Here is a 16,871-nt window from a genome sequence, read left to right on the forward strand (position 1 = left end):
AAGGCACGTGGCCTTTGTGCCTGCAAAGTCCATCCCCATCCTTCCCTCAGATCTGGGCATCTGAATCCCAGGACAAACTCCGGGTTTCACTTCCTTTGATGCAGTCTCTTGTGTTATGTGGCAGCTTGACATATCTGAGATCCCAATTCTGATGCTAAGACAAAGACTGTGGCTTGTCCCCCAGTAGTCATACTCCTCCTTTCCCTCAGAGTAAGAGAAGCCCAGATTCTGAGCTGGTTACATGGTCAACCAGAGCAAAGACTTCATTTCCCAGGTTCCCTTGAAGCTAGGTGTGGATATGATGCTAAAATCTGTGTGTGTGGAGTCTGGAGCCTGTCCTTAGGACAAAGGGCCAAACTCACGTTGCCCCTTCCTCCTCTGGCTGGCTGGAATAGGGTGAGGCATGAGCCATCTTGGACCACGTGGATGAGGGCCGCACCTGAGGGAAGGCAGAACCTGGACGTGGAAGGAGGGAGGGTGCCTGACACCAGGAGCATAGAGTTGGGAACAGCCTACTGTTCTCATGGAACAGAACCCCAGACAGCCCTGGACTTGTTGCTGTAGATGGCTATATGAGAGAATTATAAACCTTGACCTTGTTTACACCTTGGTTGTTTGGGGTCTATAATGTACAGCTGAGCCTATAGCCCAGTGAAAATAGTCATCTTTGTTTCTGCTTCTCCAATCCACATCCTGCTGGGAATTTGGTATTCAGTTCCTATGGTTCCTCCAAAACGATATTTCCCAAATGTCATCCCCTCTTATACGCTGCCACCATCTTTTTTTAATTTTTTTTTTATTTTTTTAACGTTTATTTATTTTTGAGACAGAGAGAGACAGAGCATGAACAGGGAGGAGCAGAGAGAGAGGGAGACACAGAATCTGAAACAGGCTCCAGGCTCTGAGCTGTCAGCACAGAGCCCGACGCGGGGCTTGAACTCACGGACTGTGAGATCATGACCTGAGCCGAAGTCGGACGCTTAACCGACCGAGTCACCCAGGCACCCCTGCCACCATCTTTACCATAACCAAATATCTCATTATTTACGATCCTTCTTTTAATCCACTTATCATTTCATGTAAGTACATTTATTTTAAAAGCAAGCTTTAGATCGTGGCTGTAAATAGAAATCCATTTCACTTGCCATAGATAGAAAGTAACTCTACAAACAAAGGCAATAAAAATAAGCAAACTTATTAACTTCTGGAGAGAAGTGTGTGAAAGGCTCTGAGTCTGAAACCTACTCTCTGTTTAGGGGCTAAAAACAGGGACTGGAGGGAGGTTAGCAAGTGGGAGAGTTGGAAGAGAAAGAATTGTCCCAAGTGGATCCTTTCTCCTTGGGGAAATCAGAAACACCAGAAAGTGATGGGAAACAGGAGGAATGTTCTCATGGGGTGTCTTGGTTATTTGATGTTGTGTGAGGGCCCTGACGCAAAAGCTGAAGAGGAGGAGAAAACAGATTTCTGGAACTGACTCCCATCAGTCCACCTTTGCCCCTTGATGAGCCACGCAGCTGCAAGGATGGGGAGCTAGCTCCTAAGGGAGACCCTGGCACCCTCTTTGGGTAAGGGTTTGGCACAGTCTCTGCACAGGGATGGTTACTCACCCACTGGTAGGTCCTCAGGCAAGTTCACTCTCGTCATGTTTCCTGAGAACACTGGGGCCACATTGGCTGCCACTGTAGGAACATAGATCACTGGAACACCTGGTTGCCATTGCAAAGCCTGACCCCCACCAGCCCCTGTGGGAGCCCATACCAGTCCCAACCTTCAGCCAAGCTCACCCGCCAGGGCCTGTATTGCTCCCCAGGCCTCCCCAAGGCAGCCAAGCATGAGGCTGGGTCGTAGGAGCTGGGAGTTTGCTGATAAGACAGTGCCCCTTCCTTCTGGAAGGTCCTGCCAAGGATCCCCAGGTTAATGCTACTCTGATAAGGGAGGAGAGGCACCCACCGGACACCATGAGGGTAGGAAACAGGAAGCAGGACAGCCACAACCATGCCATCATGTCTGGAAGGACCTAGGAGAAGAGGTGTCAGGGAAGAGGCACCTATACACAAGCCTCCCTCCCTTTGGCGGACCCCCCATCTGTCTGGGTCTGACCCAGGCCACCCACAACTACCATCAGCAGCTCTCCTAAAGGGCCCCTATCATCCTCTGCCCATTTTCCAGATGTCCCATGGTGGGAGTATTGGCGGGAGGGGGGGCGGTGGTACCCAGAGGGGTGGGCAAGGTAGCTGAGCCTGGTCCAGAATTCCATTCTGAGAATGACTCTGAACTTGACTCCAGAATTCAGTGTCTACTGTGTAGTAGGTACTGCTCTAAGCAAATTGTAGGTGTAATCTTGATATTCCTGCAACTATGAGGTGGTTGAGAGAATAAGGGGCTTTCCTGAGGCCACACAGGAAATCAATGACAAAACTACACTCTTTTGGGGGCGCCTGGGTGGCTCAGTTGGTTGAGCATCCGACTCTTGATTTCAGCTCAGGTCATGATCCCAGAGTCATGGGATTGAGCTCTGCTCAGCATGGAGCCTGCTTAAGATTCTCTCTCTCTCTCTCTCTCTCTCTCTCTCTCTCTCTCTCTCTCAGGGGCACCTGGGTGGCTCAGTCAGTTGAGTATCTGACTTCGGTTCAGGTCATGATCTCGCAGTCCGTGAGTTCTAGCCCTGCATCAGGCCCCGTGCTGACAGCTCAGAGACTGGAGCCTGCTTCAGATTCTGTGTCTCCCTCTCTTTCTGCCCCTCCCCTGCTCATGCTCCATCTCTCTCACTCTCCAAAATGAATAAATGTTTTAAAAAATTAAAAAAAAGGGGCGCCTGGGTGGCGCAGTCGGTTAAGCGTCCGACTTCAGCCAGGTCACGATCTCGCGGTCCGGGAGTTCGAGCCCCGCGTCGGGCTCTGGGCTGATGGCTCAGAGCCTGGAGCCTGTTTCCGATTCTGTGTCTCCTTCTCTCTCTGCCCCTCCCCCGTTCATGCTGTGTTTCTCTCTGTCTCAAAAATAAATAAACGTTAAAAAAAAATTTAAAAAAAAAAAAAAAAAAAAAAAAAAAAAATTAAAAAAAAAAAAAGATTCTCTCTCTCTCTCCCTCTGCCCCTCTTCCCTGCTCATGCTTGGTCTCTCTCTCTCTCTCTCTCTCTCTCTCTCTCTCTCTCTCTCATAAAATAAAATTTAGATTTAAATTTAAATTTTAAAAAATTGAACACAAGGCTTTTAGTCTTCAGAATTCACTCCCCCAGCCACTACACTACTCTGCCTATTTGAAGTGTCTAAAGCTAATAGCATCCTTCAAAATCAGGTGCCCGAGGAGGGACTGTGACTTATCCAGGACAATCCAGAGACTCTATGGGTGGGCAGGGTCCTTTGTCCTACTTGCGGACACATTTAACAGCTGCCTTTTCAGCCTTTCCCAAAGTGTGCTCTGTGGAACACTGCCCATGTAAGATGCCCTACAGCAGGAGGGTTCCCTGGTTAAGTCAGTTTGGGAAGGATCCAAAACTATGGGACAACCAAGAGAAAAAATGACCTCAATCTATGGCTGATTCCAAAAGATGGGACCCTCCAAAGGGGAGAGTAAGGAACAAGGGAGAGAGAGATTGGCTTCCAGAGCTGATCCTGACAATGAAACAGCATCAAAACCCAGAAGTCCTCTCCCTCTCACCACCCAGCCCTCTCCCAAGTCCCCACCTCAGGAATATACCCATTTGCCCAGGTTACCCTGACTTCCCTTTTCTGGAGTGCCCCACATCCAATCCACGGGGACCCCTGCATTTCTCTCCATCCCACAGAGGCCACACTCACAGGCCCCCTTCCCCCCTTGCCAGGCTCAGCCCTCCTCCAGGTCTCCCTCCCCTTAGTCTCTAATCCAGTTCGCTCAGCTCAAGTAATCCTTCCTTGTCCCCTCTGATGACCTCCCTCCCCTGTTCAAAAGCCTTCGATGGCTCCGCGTTGCCTGAGTCCACACTGCATAAAAGGGCTTCCACAGACCATCCATGCCTGACTGCCATCTCCCATGCCTCGCATGGCCACAGGTGCGCCCCGCTTTCCCTCACTGCCAGGGAAACACGGGGGTATCAGGTGGATTGGTGATTTTAAATATCTGCTGACATTTCCTGAGCACATACTATGTGCTGGGTACTCTGATTCATTCATTCATTCTTTTATAAATATTTATGGATGTCTACCATCCACCATGTGCTATACCTTGATCTCAGCACTGGGAAAATAATGGCGAACAAAAGACTCTGCGTGCTGCCTTCACCAAGCTCCTGGCTTAGTAAATGAGACAGACCCTAAACAAGTAAACACAGTGCTATCTAACTGCTTGCTGCATCCTGTGCTATGAAGGAAGAGAATGTGCCTAGTGTGGGAGCAGAAGGAGGGGGGCCACTTTGGGCACTATGGCAGATAAACTGGGCTACGCACTTTTTGGCACTTCTCCCAGCAAGAGATGAGGACTAGGTCTGCCCCCCTTGAATCTGGCCCATTCATCATGTTTTTATTTTCTCTCTTTTATGAGACTTTAACACCTGGGGGGCCTTGCTGGCCTTTCCCAAGGTGAGCTATTTCCTAGAGATGACAAATGACTTGTCTGCAAACACTCCTCTCCTATACAAACCAACCAATCCAGAGACGACACCCAAACCACCTCCTTTATCTAACTCACACACCAGGTCAATATTCCCCCTGCCCTAAGTCACCCCAGGGCCAAGCACTGGACAGCTAAGGACAGCCCCTAGAGCCTACCAAAACTATTCAAACTACTTAATCCTAATCTTGCTCTGCTGCTTGACCTGAAGCTTCCTTCCCATGGAAAATGCACTGAGGCTCTGGGTCATGCTTTCTCCTCCTTCCTGCCTCCTGGCCAAAAGCTTCCCCATGTGGCCCTGCATGGTGTGGCAAGCCACCTCTTCGAGAAAACTGTAATAAAAATTCTTACAATTGCCTTCGCCTCTCCATGTCATTACACAGTCACCTCCATGAATTAAAAATCCCACTGGTTTTGTGGGGCGCCTGGGTGGCGCAGTCGGTTAAGCGTCCGACTTCAGCCAGGTCACGATCTCGCGGTCCGTGAGTTCGAGCCCCGCGTTGGGCTCTGGGCTGATGGCTGGGAGCCTGGAGCCTGTTTCCGATTCTGTGTCTCCCTCTCTCTCTGCCCCTCCCCCGTTCATGCTCTGTCTCTCTCTGTCCCCCAAAAAATAAATAAACGTTGAAAAAAAAATTAAAAAAAAAATCCCACTGGTTTTATAGTTAAGACACCTGGGCAGGCCCCATGACTGATCGATAGAATATGGCACCAGAGATGCTATGCCGGTTTCCAGGCCTAGGCCTCAAGATACTGGCAGTTTCCTTTCCAGTGTCTTGGAACACTCACTCTTGGAACCCAGCAGTCGTGCTGCAAGAAAGCCCAAGCAGTCTCTTGAAGAGACTCATGTGGAGAAGAACCAAAGTCCCTGGCCAACAGCCTGGTTGAGCTCCCAGTGGACAGCTAACATCCATGTGAATAAGCCGGTGTATAAACCATCCCAAAATGGATGCTCTACCCCCAAATGAGCCATCCCTTCTGAGCCCTGCCCAAATGGTAGATCTCTAAGCATAATAAATGACTGTTGCTGTTTGCCAGTAAGTCCTAGCGTGGCTGGTTATGTAGCAGTGGATAATGGGAACACATAGGGCTGAGTCTCTGAGAAAGTGACGTGTCTGACAGATAAGGAAAGGGCATTGTGTGAGGAGTGGAGGAGGGAGCTTTCTGTTCAGGAGAATTCAACATTTATCTCCACTTCTTCCTTCTTGAAACCCCACTCAAATGATGGTAAAGATTTTAGAAGTTCAAAAGAGTTGATGAGAGATGAACAACTTAATCAAGCTAATGATAGTGAAAACCAGAGTATGGATGACACCCACGAGAAGCCAGCTCAAAACCCCAAAAAGGCCAAAGCATCGACGGTTCTAGAACCCTCTGAAATCGGAGGTGTGGGATGGCCTAAAAGCAGGAAAATTAGTTGAAAATTTGCATGTGGAGCCGTTAGACTCCCAGATACCGCTTCTCCACCCATGCAGTCAGGGGGCTGACATCCCACCCCCCACACACATTAGAGAACTTACATGGAGGCTACTTCCTGAAAACGCTGAATCGGAGAGATCTGGAGCCAGGGGGCCCTAGGCCTGGCAGAGGTGGGGTACCACAGCAAAACAGGGAGCTAAGTGAAAGACTGCACACTAAATGGTGACACTCTCAGCCCCTTGTCCCTTCTCAGTTCCAAAAGCACTGGCAGATGATAGGACACCTCCCCCAACCACCAGAAATTTAAAAAATAAAAAATGAAAAATGAAAAAAAAAACCAGAGAAAATGGACCCACTTAAGAGGAAACAACCCACAGATTCTGAAATGTAGGGGCTTCCATTGACTCACTTTATGGTGCGGCTTCTAAAAGACAAGTTCTGCCTTGCCCCCTGACCCAGAGCCCCCATGGATTTCATTATGTATGAACAGGAACCATCAGACATTGAAGGGAAGAGAGATGCCATAGCATGTGGGAGCTCCTACTGAAAACTGCCATAGCTTCAGGAAGTTTACAATCCGGTTGGCACGATCTTCATGGCTTGAAGTCAGGGTGGAAGTATTTACACCATGGAAATAAGCAAACACAATAAATCATGGAAACCTGCACGCCAGTGACAGACACTGAAAAATCCAAACCAAGTCAAACAAAAATATGGGGAAAGGCAATTTGGGGGCTGTTTGTTGTTATAAATCTCGTAGCATGATTTGAATTTTTTATTTTTTTATTAAAAACATTTTTTGATTATTTATTTTGAGAGAGAGAGCGCGAGAGACAGAGTGCGAGCAGGGGAGGGGCAGAGAGAGAGGGAGACACAGAAACTGAAGCAGGCTCCAGCCCCTGAGCTGTCAGCACAGAGCCCGACACGGGGCTCGAACCCACGAACTGCGAGACCGTGACCTGAGCCGAAGTCAGACACTCAACCAAATGAGCCACCCAGGCGCTCCTTATTTGAATCTTTTAAATTCAGGGCCCATGGGGCACCTGGGTGCCTCAGTCGGTAGAGTATACGACTCTTGATCTGGTGGTTGTGAGTTCAAGCCCCACCTTGGGTGTAGAGAGCACTTAAAAATAATATCTTTTTAAAAAAATTCACAGGGCACCTGGGTGGCTCAGTCGGTCGAGTGCCCAACTCTTGGTTTTGGTTCAGGTCATGATCCCAGGGTTAGGGATCGACCCTGGCATAGGACTCTGCGTGGAGCATGGAGCCCGCTTAAGATTCTCTCTCTCTCTCTCTCTCTCTCTCGCTCTCACTCTCGCTCTCTCTCTATCTCTATCTCTCTCCCCCTCGGCCCCTCTCCCCCTCTCTTTAAAATAAAATAAATCAGGGGCGCCTGGGTGGCTCAGTCGGTTGGGTGGCCGACTTCGGCTCAGGTCATGATCTTGCGGTCCGTGAGTTCGAGCCCCGCATCGGGCTCTGTGCTGACAGCTCAGAGCCTGGAGCCTGTTTCGGATTCTATGTCTCCCTCTCTCTGACCCTCCCCCGTTCGTGCTCTGTCTCTCTATCTCAAAGATAAATAAATGTTAAAAAGTTTAAATAAATAAATAAATAAATCAGTACCCATACTACTTGGCTGAAGCGAGCACTGTTACAAAGTTGCTCAGTCAGTATGAGAGGTGGTCCCAGGTCAGGTAAGAACCAGTTGTGTTCCGGAAACTGTAAGATGGGCCCTGTGGCTGGACCCAGGAGAGAGAGGGGCCGGGAGGGAGACGGGGAGGGGAAGCAGGCAGAGGCAGATCACGCCTGGCCCTGTAAGACAAGGCGAGGCTGGTTTGCTTTATTCTAAGGAAAATGGAGGGTCATTCCAGGGTTTTAAGCAGAGGAGTGGCAGGGGCTAATTTACTTTTCTAGAAGATCTTTCCAGCTGCTACATGCCGGTGGATTGAAATGGTGGCAGCAGGGCTAAAGAGAAGAGGCAGGAATAGAGGTATTTTGGGGGCAGGACATAAATTCACATCATCTCTGCACAACCCATTTTGCCGACAGAGAAACAGGCTCAGTGGAGCTCACAGCTAGAAGTGAGGGGGTCTTTCCCATGGGCTTTCCCCAGGGCTCCAGCAGGAGGCGGAAAAACCCAGTTCAGCTATGGGCCCCACACCTTCAAAACACCCGTTATTTCAGACCTAGTGATCCAACGAACCTAAAATAAAGAACTCTTGGGGCGCCTGGGTGGCTCAGTCCGTTGAGCGACCAACTTCAGCTCAGGTCACCATCTCGCGGTTCGTGAGTTCCAGCCCTGCATCAGGCTCTGCATTCACAAGGCAGGTTCTCGCTTACCCTCTCTCTCTGCCCCTCCCTCCCTCTCTCTCTCTCTCTCTCTCTCTCAAAATAAATAAATAAAGTAAGGAAACTCTTTCAGCAGAAAAACTGTTCATCACAAGTGGTTATTTGTAATCATGGAAAATGGAAGTAACCTAAATGTGGGAACACCAAGCAACAGTCAAGAAAGATGGGACGAAGGCCCCAGTGGAATATGTGGCAGGTGTTAAGCATCCCGGCAGTGAGCGACAGCAGCTGCCATGGAAGGAACATGTACTCCATGCTGGACACCGAGCTGGGCGCTATTTGACACAAGAACACTTAAGATAGGCACCATTATACCCACCTTACAGATGGGGAAAGTAGAGGTCAGAGAGGCAAAGAGCTTACAGAGCTGAGAAGCAGCAGAGGCTCTCTGGGCGATTCACTCTAAGCCCATTTCCTCCTTTGTAAGATGGACTGACAACTCTACGAAGTGATAGGGGTGGGGGGAGTGAATGAGAAGAGAATGTGCCAGCTCAGCCCCTGGCACACAGAAAGCACTCAACAAATGCAAATCCCCTCCTTCTGCCTGTTGTGCGGTCATCCTCACCATATGACTGCTCCTCCCAGTCCTACGCGAGACGTTGATGGCCGGGCGGTGGAGGATGCTGGTGTGATGGAGCTGGGGTCACCATGCAGTGACTGGGGGGGGGGGGGCCTGGAGCGGGTCGTGGAGGTGGAGTTGGGCCAGGACGGTAGTTTGGTTGGGGGTAGGGATGACAAAGGGATGGAAGCAGGGACGGTGGTGGCAGTGACGTGGGGATACCGTTTGTGATGATGAGAGTGGGGAGGCAGGTGGAGATGGTGGTGGTGGTGGGCACACAGTAGACGCACAGATGGAGCTGGACCCTGATGATGGCGGTAAACAGCTGGCATCTACTGTGTGAGCAAAATCGGGGGTACCTCAACACTGGCTGGATGCAGCCAGTCCTGATGTCCCCTTGCTGTGTGATCTTGGACCTCACCCCTCACCTCGTTCGTTCTCCCACTTCCCCTCCTTCAGGGGTGAGTCAGCAGCCACAGGGAAATTAGTCACTAAGTGTGCAAGGTGTGCTTTTCACTATGACGAAGTGCAATCGGGAACACAGGAAACCCCTGCCCTCGGGATCCAGTCCTCAAGGGGAAGGAAGCCGGCAAGGATGGCCCACGTGCTGTGGCTGGCACTTTGTACCCTGTGCCATTCAGTCCTCGGCACACCACGGCCCGGGAGCAGAAGGGACGTGACCCAGTCAGTAATGGGATCAGAACCCAAAGCAGGAAGTCTATTCTCTCTCCTTCTGGGCTTCTGATTTTCTCTTCCTCATCAGCCAGACTTCTCCCAGACAGTGTGTGCAGAGCACCCAAGGGCAAGGTAGAGGGAGAACAGCCTTAACTGGCAGGCATCCTCCAGGGTCCCCAAGGCCTCCACCTCCTGGCCTCCTTCCTATAAACCAGCTACACTCATTGCTCATGGAAGCTTCTTCCAACTTCCCCCTCCCATTGTCTTGGGGCCTCAAGAAGCCTGCTGATCCTTACTCGGGGCAACAGTGATATATCCAAAGTCTTGCCCCTGCATCTGGTCCAGGCCATCCCAGAGAGGTGGCTGTCAACCCCTTTTATTCCTGAGTCCCCGGGAAGATAAGGCGCCTGCCCAACGCCCGCAAGCCAGCCGGGGGCAAAACTGGACGCCTCCCTTCCACCCAGTCCAGTGCTCTTTCTTGCGCGGTCCTGCCTCTCCTCCCCACTTTAGTACCTCCACCCTGGGTTTCACACAATCGTGTCCCCTTGTTACAGAGACTTTTTACACACACACACGCTCACTTGATCATAATGAGGCCAAAGGTCGATGGTCCAGAGTGTCACCTCTGGATTTGGTCATTTGAGAAAAATGTACAGAGCCTGTGTGAGCTGGACAAGGAACAAGAACGAACCTGCCCCACCAGTGAGCCTTCTCGCCCGCTGGGCACAGCTACTCCCAAGCACAAGCCTCCACCATGGCTCTGGCGGCAGGAAACACTTCCTCCCCCTCGGCCTGGCAGGCTGAGTCCTCACAGGTCCTGGGTTTCTCTTCCCACACAAGCTGGTCCCCTTCCCCTTCCTGTGGTCCAGTGGCACTGGATGCTCCTGTTCTCCATCCACACCCTCTATTTTCCTCTATCCAGGCATTTGCATATGCTGTCCCCTCGCCCGGAATGCCTTCCCTCGCCTTCTGCATATGTGCAAATTCTCTCCATCCTCTAAGGCCAGGTCAGGTGCAGAGCCATGTGTATGCTTTGGTGGGCCCTCCTCCGGCCCCTGAGTTTCTGGTCTCCCAGCAAGGGCAGGGGACAGAGCAATTGCAAATGAACAAGAAGTGAATGGCGTTGCCTGTGGGCTGGGACTGGGGAGAGGCCTTGATAGTGTCCTGGCCGGCCCACCCCGGGCCTGTGCCGCTGGGCAGCCTGGGCTCGAAGAAGGCAGTCTCACCCCAGCCCCAGTACCACGCAGCCACACCCAGAGGCTCTTCTTTTCCTTCTATCCCTCAGCTTGCCTTCTAAAAAGTGGGACTATCTACATTCTAGAAATCCCAGCTTCCCTCTCCCCACACTTTCCTTCCTCTCAAAAAGTACTCCTTAAAGAAGGAGCGATGTCAAAAAAGAAGTGAATTAGGGTGCTTCTGAACCCCTACTGGCCACATGAGATGTGCAGGCCCCCCACCAGGAGTGCCCCTCTCACCCCCTCCCCCGCTTGGATGAGGCACACTCACCCTGGCCTGGGAAGCACTGGCTCCTTGACCCCAGGGGGAAGAGGCAGCAGCCACAGTTCCCAACAACCCAGGGCACCCACACCGTTTCCCAGACAGGGGGTGAGAACCCCAGATCTGCCCAGGACCTCCAAGAGGGTCAGAGAGGGTGGTGGCCCTTGTCACCCACAGGCCCCCAAAGAGCTGACTCGGCCAGCATGGCCACTGCCACCTCTAGCTCATCGCATACTGTCTCTTCCGTTCTGTTTCCTTCTCACAGCTGTGCCCCAGCTGTAGGAATTATCGTTTGGGGTGCAGAGAGAAAACTGAGGCTCCGAGAAGTTCAAAGAGGGATGTCCGAGAGCGTGGGACAGGGCATTAGACCCAGACTAGCTCCAAATCCAGGAGTCCTTGGGTGAGCCTTGGTCTGGGCTCCATTTGACTTCACGGGGCCCTACCTACACCCACAAGGCAGACACCAGCCCAGCCAGGGAGCCCCGGTGCCAAGATGTGGGCCCCAAGAGCACTGGGCTCCCTGCCACAGGGCCCCTCCAGTGCCCATCACCCCGGCTGTTTCAGCGGCAGATAGACACGGAGGCCAATGGCCCTGGGTTGGATTCCAGAATTTCACTTACTCACTGTCGCCCACCCCCAGGCAAGCCCTTGCCCCCTCTCAGCCTCAGTTTCCCTCCTGAGAAACGGGGTGAGGTTAAGAACCATGGAGTCCATACGCCGGTGGCCATCAGTCAGATCCCAAATTCCCTGAGCCCACGCCGGTGTCTGGTGCCCCAGCCGTGCAGTGCCGGCCTCAGGGAAGAGGTCCAGCCGGGCCCTGGCTCTCACACCAGGCCAGGGCTGGGGCCCGGCCTGCAGTTCGTCCCAGCCAGACCCTTCCTAGTACTGGCTGAGGTGGCACTCCAATCCATCACTGACCACAGACCCCACTGGGCTTCAGAGACTCTCCAGCTTCCTTCCTGCATCCTGACCATCCTGACTCCACCGATGTGGAAACTGAGGTCCAGAAGAGTTACAGAGCCCACCCAAAGTCAGGACGGAGCTGGGATCTGAACCCACGCAGTCGGGGTCGGAGCCCAGTTCTTTCTCCTGGAGCTCTGGAGCCCTCCGGCTCAGCCACTCTGTCTTTACCCCTCGAGCTTCTTGTGAAAGAGGCCCAGGCAGGTTAATGCACTTGCCTGAGGGAACTGCCTCCCTCCTGTCCTGTGAGAAACCTCAGTGGGTCCAGATTATCCAAGGACTTGGAAAGGAGGGGAGCCATCAGCACCTGGGAACAGGTCTTATTAGCCCCACACTGAGAAGAAACTGAGGCCTGGCAGTCAGACCGGGACTCCCTCAGCTCCAGGTCCGCCCAACCCAGAACGAGCCCTCACTCCCTCTGCCCGGGGCCCCCACCCAGCTGGGTGGGAGCCACAGAGCTCACCTTGGCCTCAACAACCTTACTCAGCCCCTACCCCTGGCCAGCAGCCCCCTGCGGCCCCGTTGCAGCCAAGCCGTGCGGTCCCTACCTGTGCCCCGGAGGGGGCCGTGGAGGCGGCAGATGGGCACCAGCGGGCACCGTCTGGGGCCTGCCACAGCATGGCCGGCAGACTTTAGCACCATCTCCTCCTCTCTTGAGCAATCATTAACCCCGCCAGAGACCACACCTCCCAGGATGAGAAGGATGGGACAGACTCCTCAACAGACACTGACTGTGGCTCTAGCAAGGGGGCAGGAGGGCAAGACTGAGGCGACCCGCCTCCGTACTCCCAGGACAGAAGGCTCAGGCCACGGGAGAAAGAGCCTGGCAGAACCCCAGCCCAGAGACCTGGGAACCAGGCCCAACCCTGGGGCAGGCAGGAGGTGGGGAGGGTGACAGTTGGTCATCAGAAGGTGATACCTAAGCCTCCCGTCTCCTCCTGGCTGTTAAGAGGCCTCAGTGACAGGCGGCCTGTGGAGAAAATGAGAGAGTAGTTAGGCCAGGAGAAGGAACTAATAAGCAATCAAATATGGAGACTCCAGTGGACATCTGTGAGGTTTTCAGAAGAGAGTGAGGGCAACCTTGAACTTGGGTAACGTACTCTCCTGCCTACTGTTGCTAATATTCCCCTCCACTGAGGCCCTCAAAGGGTATCTACCCTTCCCCAGGGGCTCATCCACCCCAGGCTGGTGTTAAATACCATCTAGGTGCTGTGGCCTCCCAGCAGGGTCTGAGCCCCCAATTCCCCCTCCAGCCATGCGGGCCCCACCATCCATCCCTGTGTTGACACAGGAGAAAGGGGACCCCCAATACAAGATCACCAGCCTCTTCTATGGTGACCCTCTCCTTATGGACAGGGACCCTACCTGACTCAATAGATACAGATCAGGCACTTTACAGGGATGTTTGTTCCCTACCCCCTCACCCATCACTCCCCCAATTTAAAATAGATTATCAAAGTACACATGCTTTGTGTATACCCATGTTCATAGCATACTTATTCGCATTAGGCAAAGCATGGAAACAACCCGATGTCCATCGGCAGATGAATGGATAAACAAAAGGAAGGAAATTATTATACACGCTACAACATGGATGAACCTTGAGAACGTTGTGCTGAGGGAAATAAGCCAGTCACAGAAGGACAAGTACCATACGATTCCATTTACATGATGTATCTAAAGTAGTCCAATTCATAGGAAAAAAAAGTAGAATGGTGGTCACTAGGGGCTGGCGGAAGAGGAATGAGAAGTTGTTTAGTGAGTACAGAGCTGCAGTTTTTGCAAGGTTAAACGAGTTCTGGGGGCACCTGGGTGGCTCAGTCAGTTAAGTGTGTGACTCTTGATTTCGGCTCAGGTTATGATCTCACAGTTAGTGAGTTCGAGCCCCGATTTGGGCTCCATACTGACAGTGGGGAGCATGCTTGGGATTCTCTCTCTCTCTTTCTCTGCCCCTCCCCTGCTTGTGCTCTCTCTCTCTCTCTCTCTCTCTCAAAAAAAAAATAATTAAAAAAAATATTAAATGAGTTCTGGAGATAGATGGTTGTGATGGGTGCACAGCTTTATAAATGTACTTAATACTTCTGAACTGTACACTTAAAATTGTTAAGATAGTGAATTTTTATTTTATTTTATTGTATTTAAAAAAATTTTTTTAATGTTTATTGTTGAGAGACGGAGAGATACAGAGAATGAGCGTGGGAGGGGCAGAGAGACAGGGAGACACAGAATCCAAAGCAGGCTCCAGGCTCTGAGCCATCAGCACAGAGCACACGGGGCTCGAACTCACAAACCGCGAGATCATGACCTGAGCTGAAGTCGGACACTCAACCGACTGAGCCACTCAGGCCCCCCGAATTTTTTTTTTTAAGTAAGCTTCCCACCCGGCATGGAGCCCAACACTGGGCTTGAACTCACAACTCCGAGATCAAGACCTGAGCTGAGATCAAGAGTCAGACACTTAACTGAGCCACCAAGGCGCCCGGATAGTGAATTTTATGTTAGGTGTATTTCAGCACAATAAAAAAAAAAAAAAAAAAAAAAAAAAAAAAGGAAGGAAAATATATGCTACAACAAGCTTAAAAAGGTGAAGAAACCAGGATGAAGGGAAAAGGTATAGGAAAAACAAGGAGAATATAGGCCTGAATCGAATCCATAGAATATGTAAATATTTGCCTTGCAGTTCTGGTTACTTGCCAGAGGTGGGTCATGAATTGGCTTCTGAGCTTCTCCGCAGGCAAAGCAAAAAGGGAAACAGGACCCATTAAGTCCAGCATCCAACCACTAAACACACACACACACACATACACACACACACCCCTTGGGTGAGTATGTCGGGGGCTAGAGAGAGAGCATGCAATGGTCAGCATCTGGGAACCATGGTGATGTGAGATCTGATACCTGAGAACTCTCGTCTGTCTCCAAGGAGCAGATGCTGCAGGAGGTGAACAGCACCTGACATGACTATTATAAGGTAGTTGTTAAGAGATGGGGCTCAGGGGCCGGATATCTGGGTTCAGTTGTGATAGGGCAAATGATACCATGTCTCTAAGCCCCAGCAACCTTGTCTGTGAATCACGGACAATGTATGAAGCCTCTCTCAGAAGGTGGTGGTGGGGATGAAATGGAGTCATGCATTTAAAGTCCCGAGCACAGTGTCCAACACAGAGTAAAGTCTCAATGAATGCTAGTGTTTGTTATAGTGTGGTGGGATTGCTCTGACCTAACTACTAAGGAGAAAGGCAGGCTGCTCCCCCCAGCACTCTGGGCTCTGGGCCTGCCCCAGACCGAGGGAGTCAGCCTGGTCTCCCTGGCCAGCTCCAGGTAGGGCAGACCCCAGACCCAAGTCCCTGCTCCCCGTCCCTGCTCTGACACCTGGGACCAACAGCTCTGAGTCACTGCTATGGTCCCATGAGGACATGTGCTAACCTGCCAGACCTTTGGACAGCATCTGCACGATCCAGGTGTGGCCAAATGGTGCCCTGCCCTTCTCAAGTGGCACCTGTGTGCCTGCCACAATGCAGCCTCAGAAGTTCACTGAGCCCGGGCTGTGAAAATGCTGATCCAAGTAATAGCCCTAGGCACAGGCTCAGCTTCAGGGAAAGGCAGGCAGCCAGTCAGAAAGTGGAGCTAAGAGGCCAGGATGTGGATTCAGATGACTTGGGTCCTAATCACCTGCCCACTGCTTACCAGCTGGGGGTCTCGGGCATCTCCCTGAGCTTCAATGTCCTCATCTGTAAAATGCGTCTCGGGCATCTCCCTGAGCCTCAAAATGCGTGTAACAGCAGAACTCAACTCAAAGGTTTATTATAAAGATTAATCAGGGCGGTGCAGCTCTCTCTCTCTCGCTCTCTCTCCCTGTCTCTCGCCCTCTCTCCTATCTGGAGAGTGTACTTTTTGCTTTAATAAAATTTCCAACTCGTGTTACTCATTCCCATTAAAAAAAAAAAAAAGATTAATCATGTGATACAGTAAAGCACTTAGCACAAGAACAAGTGATAGAGAAATGTGCACATGAGATAGCAATTCAGATACACATCAGGGTTCCTTCCCAGCCACTGTTCTAAGTGTGTGTGTGTGTTTTTTTTAAACAATTTTTTTAACATTTATTTATTTTTTGAGAGACAGAGAGAGACAGAGCATGAGCAGGGGAGGGGCAGAGAGAGAGAGAGAGGGATACACAGAAACTGAAGCAGGCTCCAGGCTCTGAGCTGTCAGCACAGAACCTGATGCGGGGCTCGAACTCACTAGCCATGAGATCATGACCCGAGCTGAAGTCGGAGGCTCAACCGACTGAGCCACCCAGGCGCCCCTAAGTGTGTGCTTTTTAAATATTTTGTTCAGAAAAACTTCTCGTTGCCTGTCTTTGCTGGCAACCTACTGTGTGCACCCACTATGTGCTCAGAAATTGACCAAGTTGAAATCAAGTCCTCACTTGCCTCTGACTAACTGGGTGACACTGGGCAAGTCACTCCTCTCTGAGCGGACCCTTCTTCATCTGCAACACAGAGACACCATGTACCCTCACCTACCCCTCCACTCCACTGTGCAGCCTCACAGGTTGACCCGGAGAGCCTGAGCCAAGAGCGGCTCTTTGCTGTGAATGTGTTCAATCCCTCCTCAGCTTCCTAGCCTTCCCTTCGTGCCGCACATGGCTTTGCAGAGTACAAAATTCCTTCATTGTTCTGTTCTACAGTAGAGGGGCCAGCCCAAGAACAACCCCTTGGTGTCAGAGACTCCGAGCCTCCAATGCTAGAAAGAATTTGGGACAGAAGAAACTAACTGCTCCCCAACCCAGACACCTGGGCCCCTTTCCAGGGCACACATTTGCTCTAA

General features: G+C 51.5%; 1 protein-coding gene across 2 annotated transcripts in view; it reads right to left on the reverse strand.

The window, feature by feature from the left end:
• Positions 1–12,705, reverse strand: part of CDHR2 (cadherin related family member 2) — a 36,138-nt gene extending 23,433 nt beyond the window's left edge. For both annotated transcript variants that reach the window (XM_019838405.3, XM_019838400.3), the window contains exons 1-3: positions 12,587–12,705; positions 1,951–2,017; positions 1,608–1,679 (exon numbers count right to left, since the gene is read on the reverse strand). In XM_019838405.3, coding sequence (XP_019693964.3) covers positions 1,608–1,679; positions 1,951–2,017; positions 12,587–12,658 — 211 coding nt within the window. In that variant the 5' untranslated portion in view covers positions 12,659–12,705. The remainder of the gene's footprint in view (positions 1–1,607; positions 1,680–1,950; positions 2,018–12,586) is intronic.
• Between the last annotated feature and the right edge of the window lie 4,166 nt (positions 12,706–16,871).

Source organism: Felis catus, chromosome A1 (genome assembly GCF_018350175.1).
Source record: "Felis catus isolate Fca126 chromosome A1, F.catus_Fca126_mat1.0, whole genome shotgun sequence".
Classification (NCBI taxonomy): Eukaryota; Metazoa; Chordata; class Mammalia; order Carnivora; family Felidae; genus Felis; species Felis catus.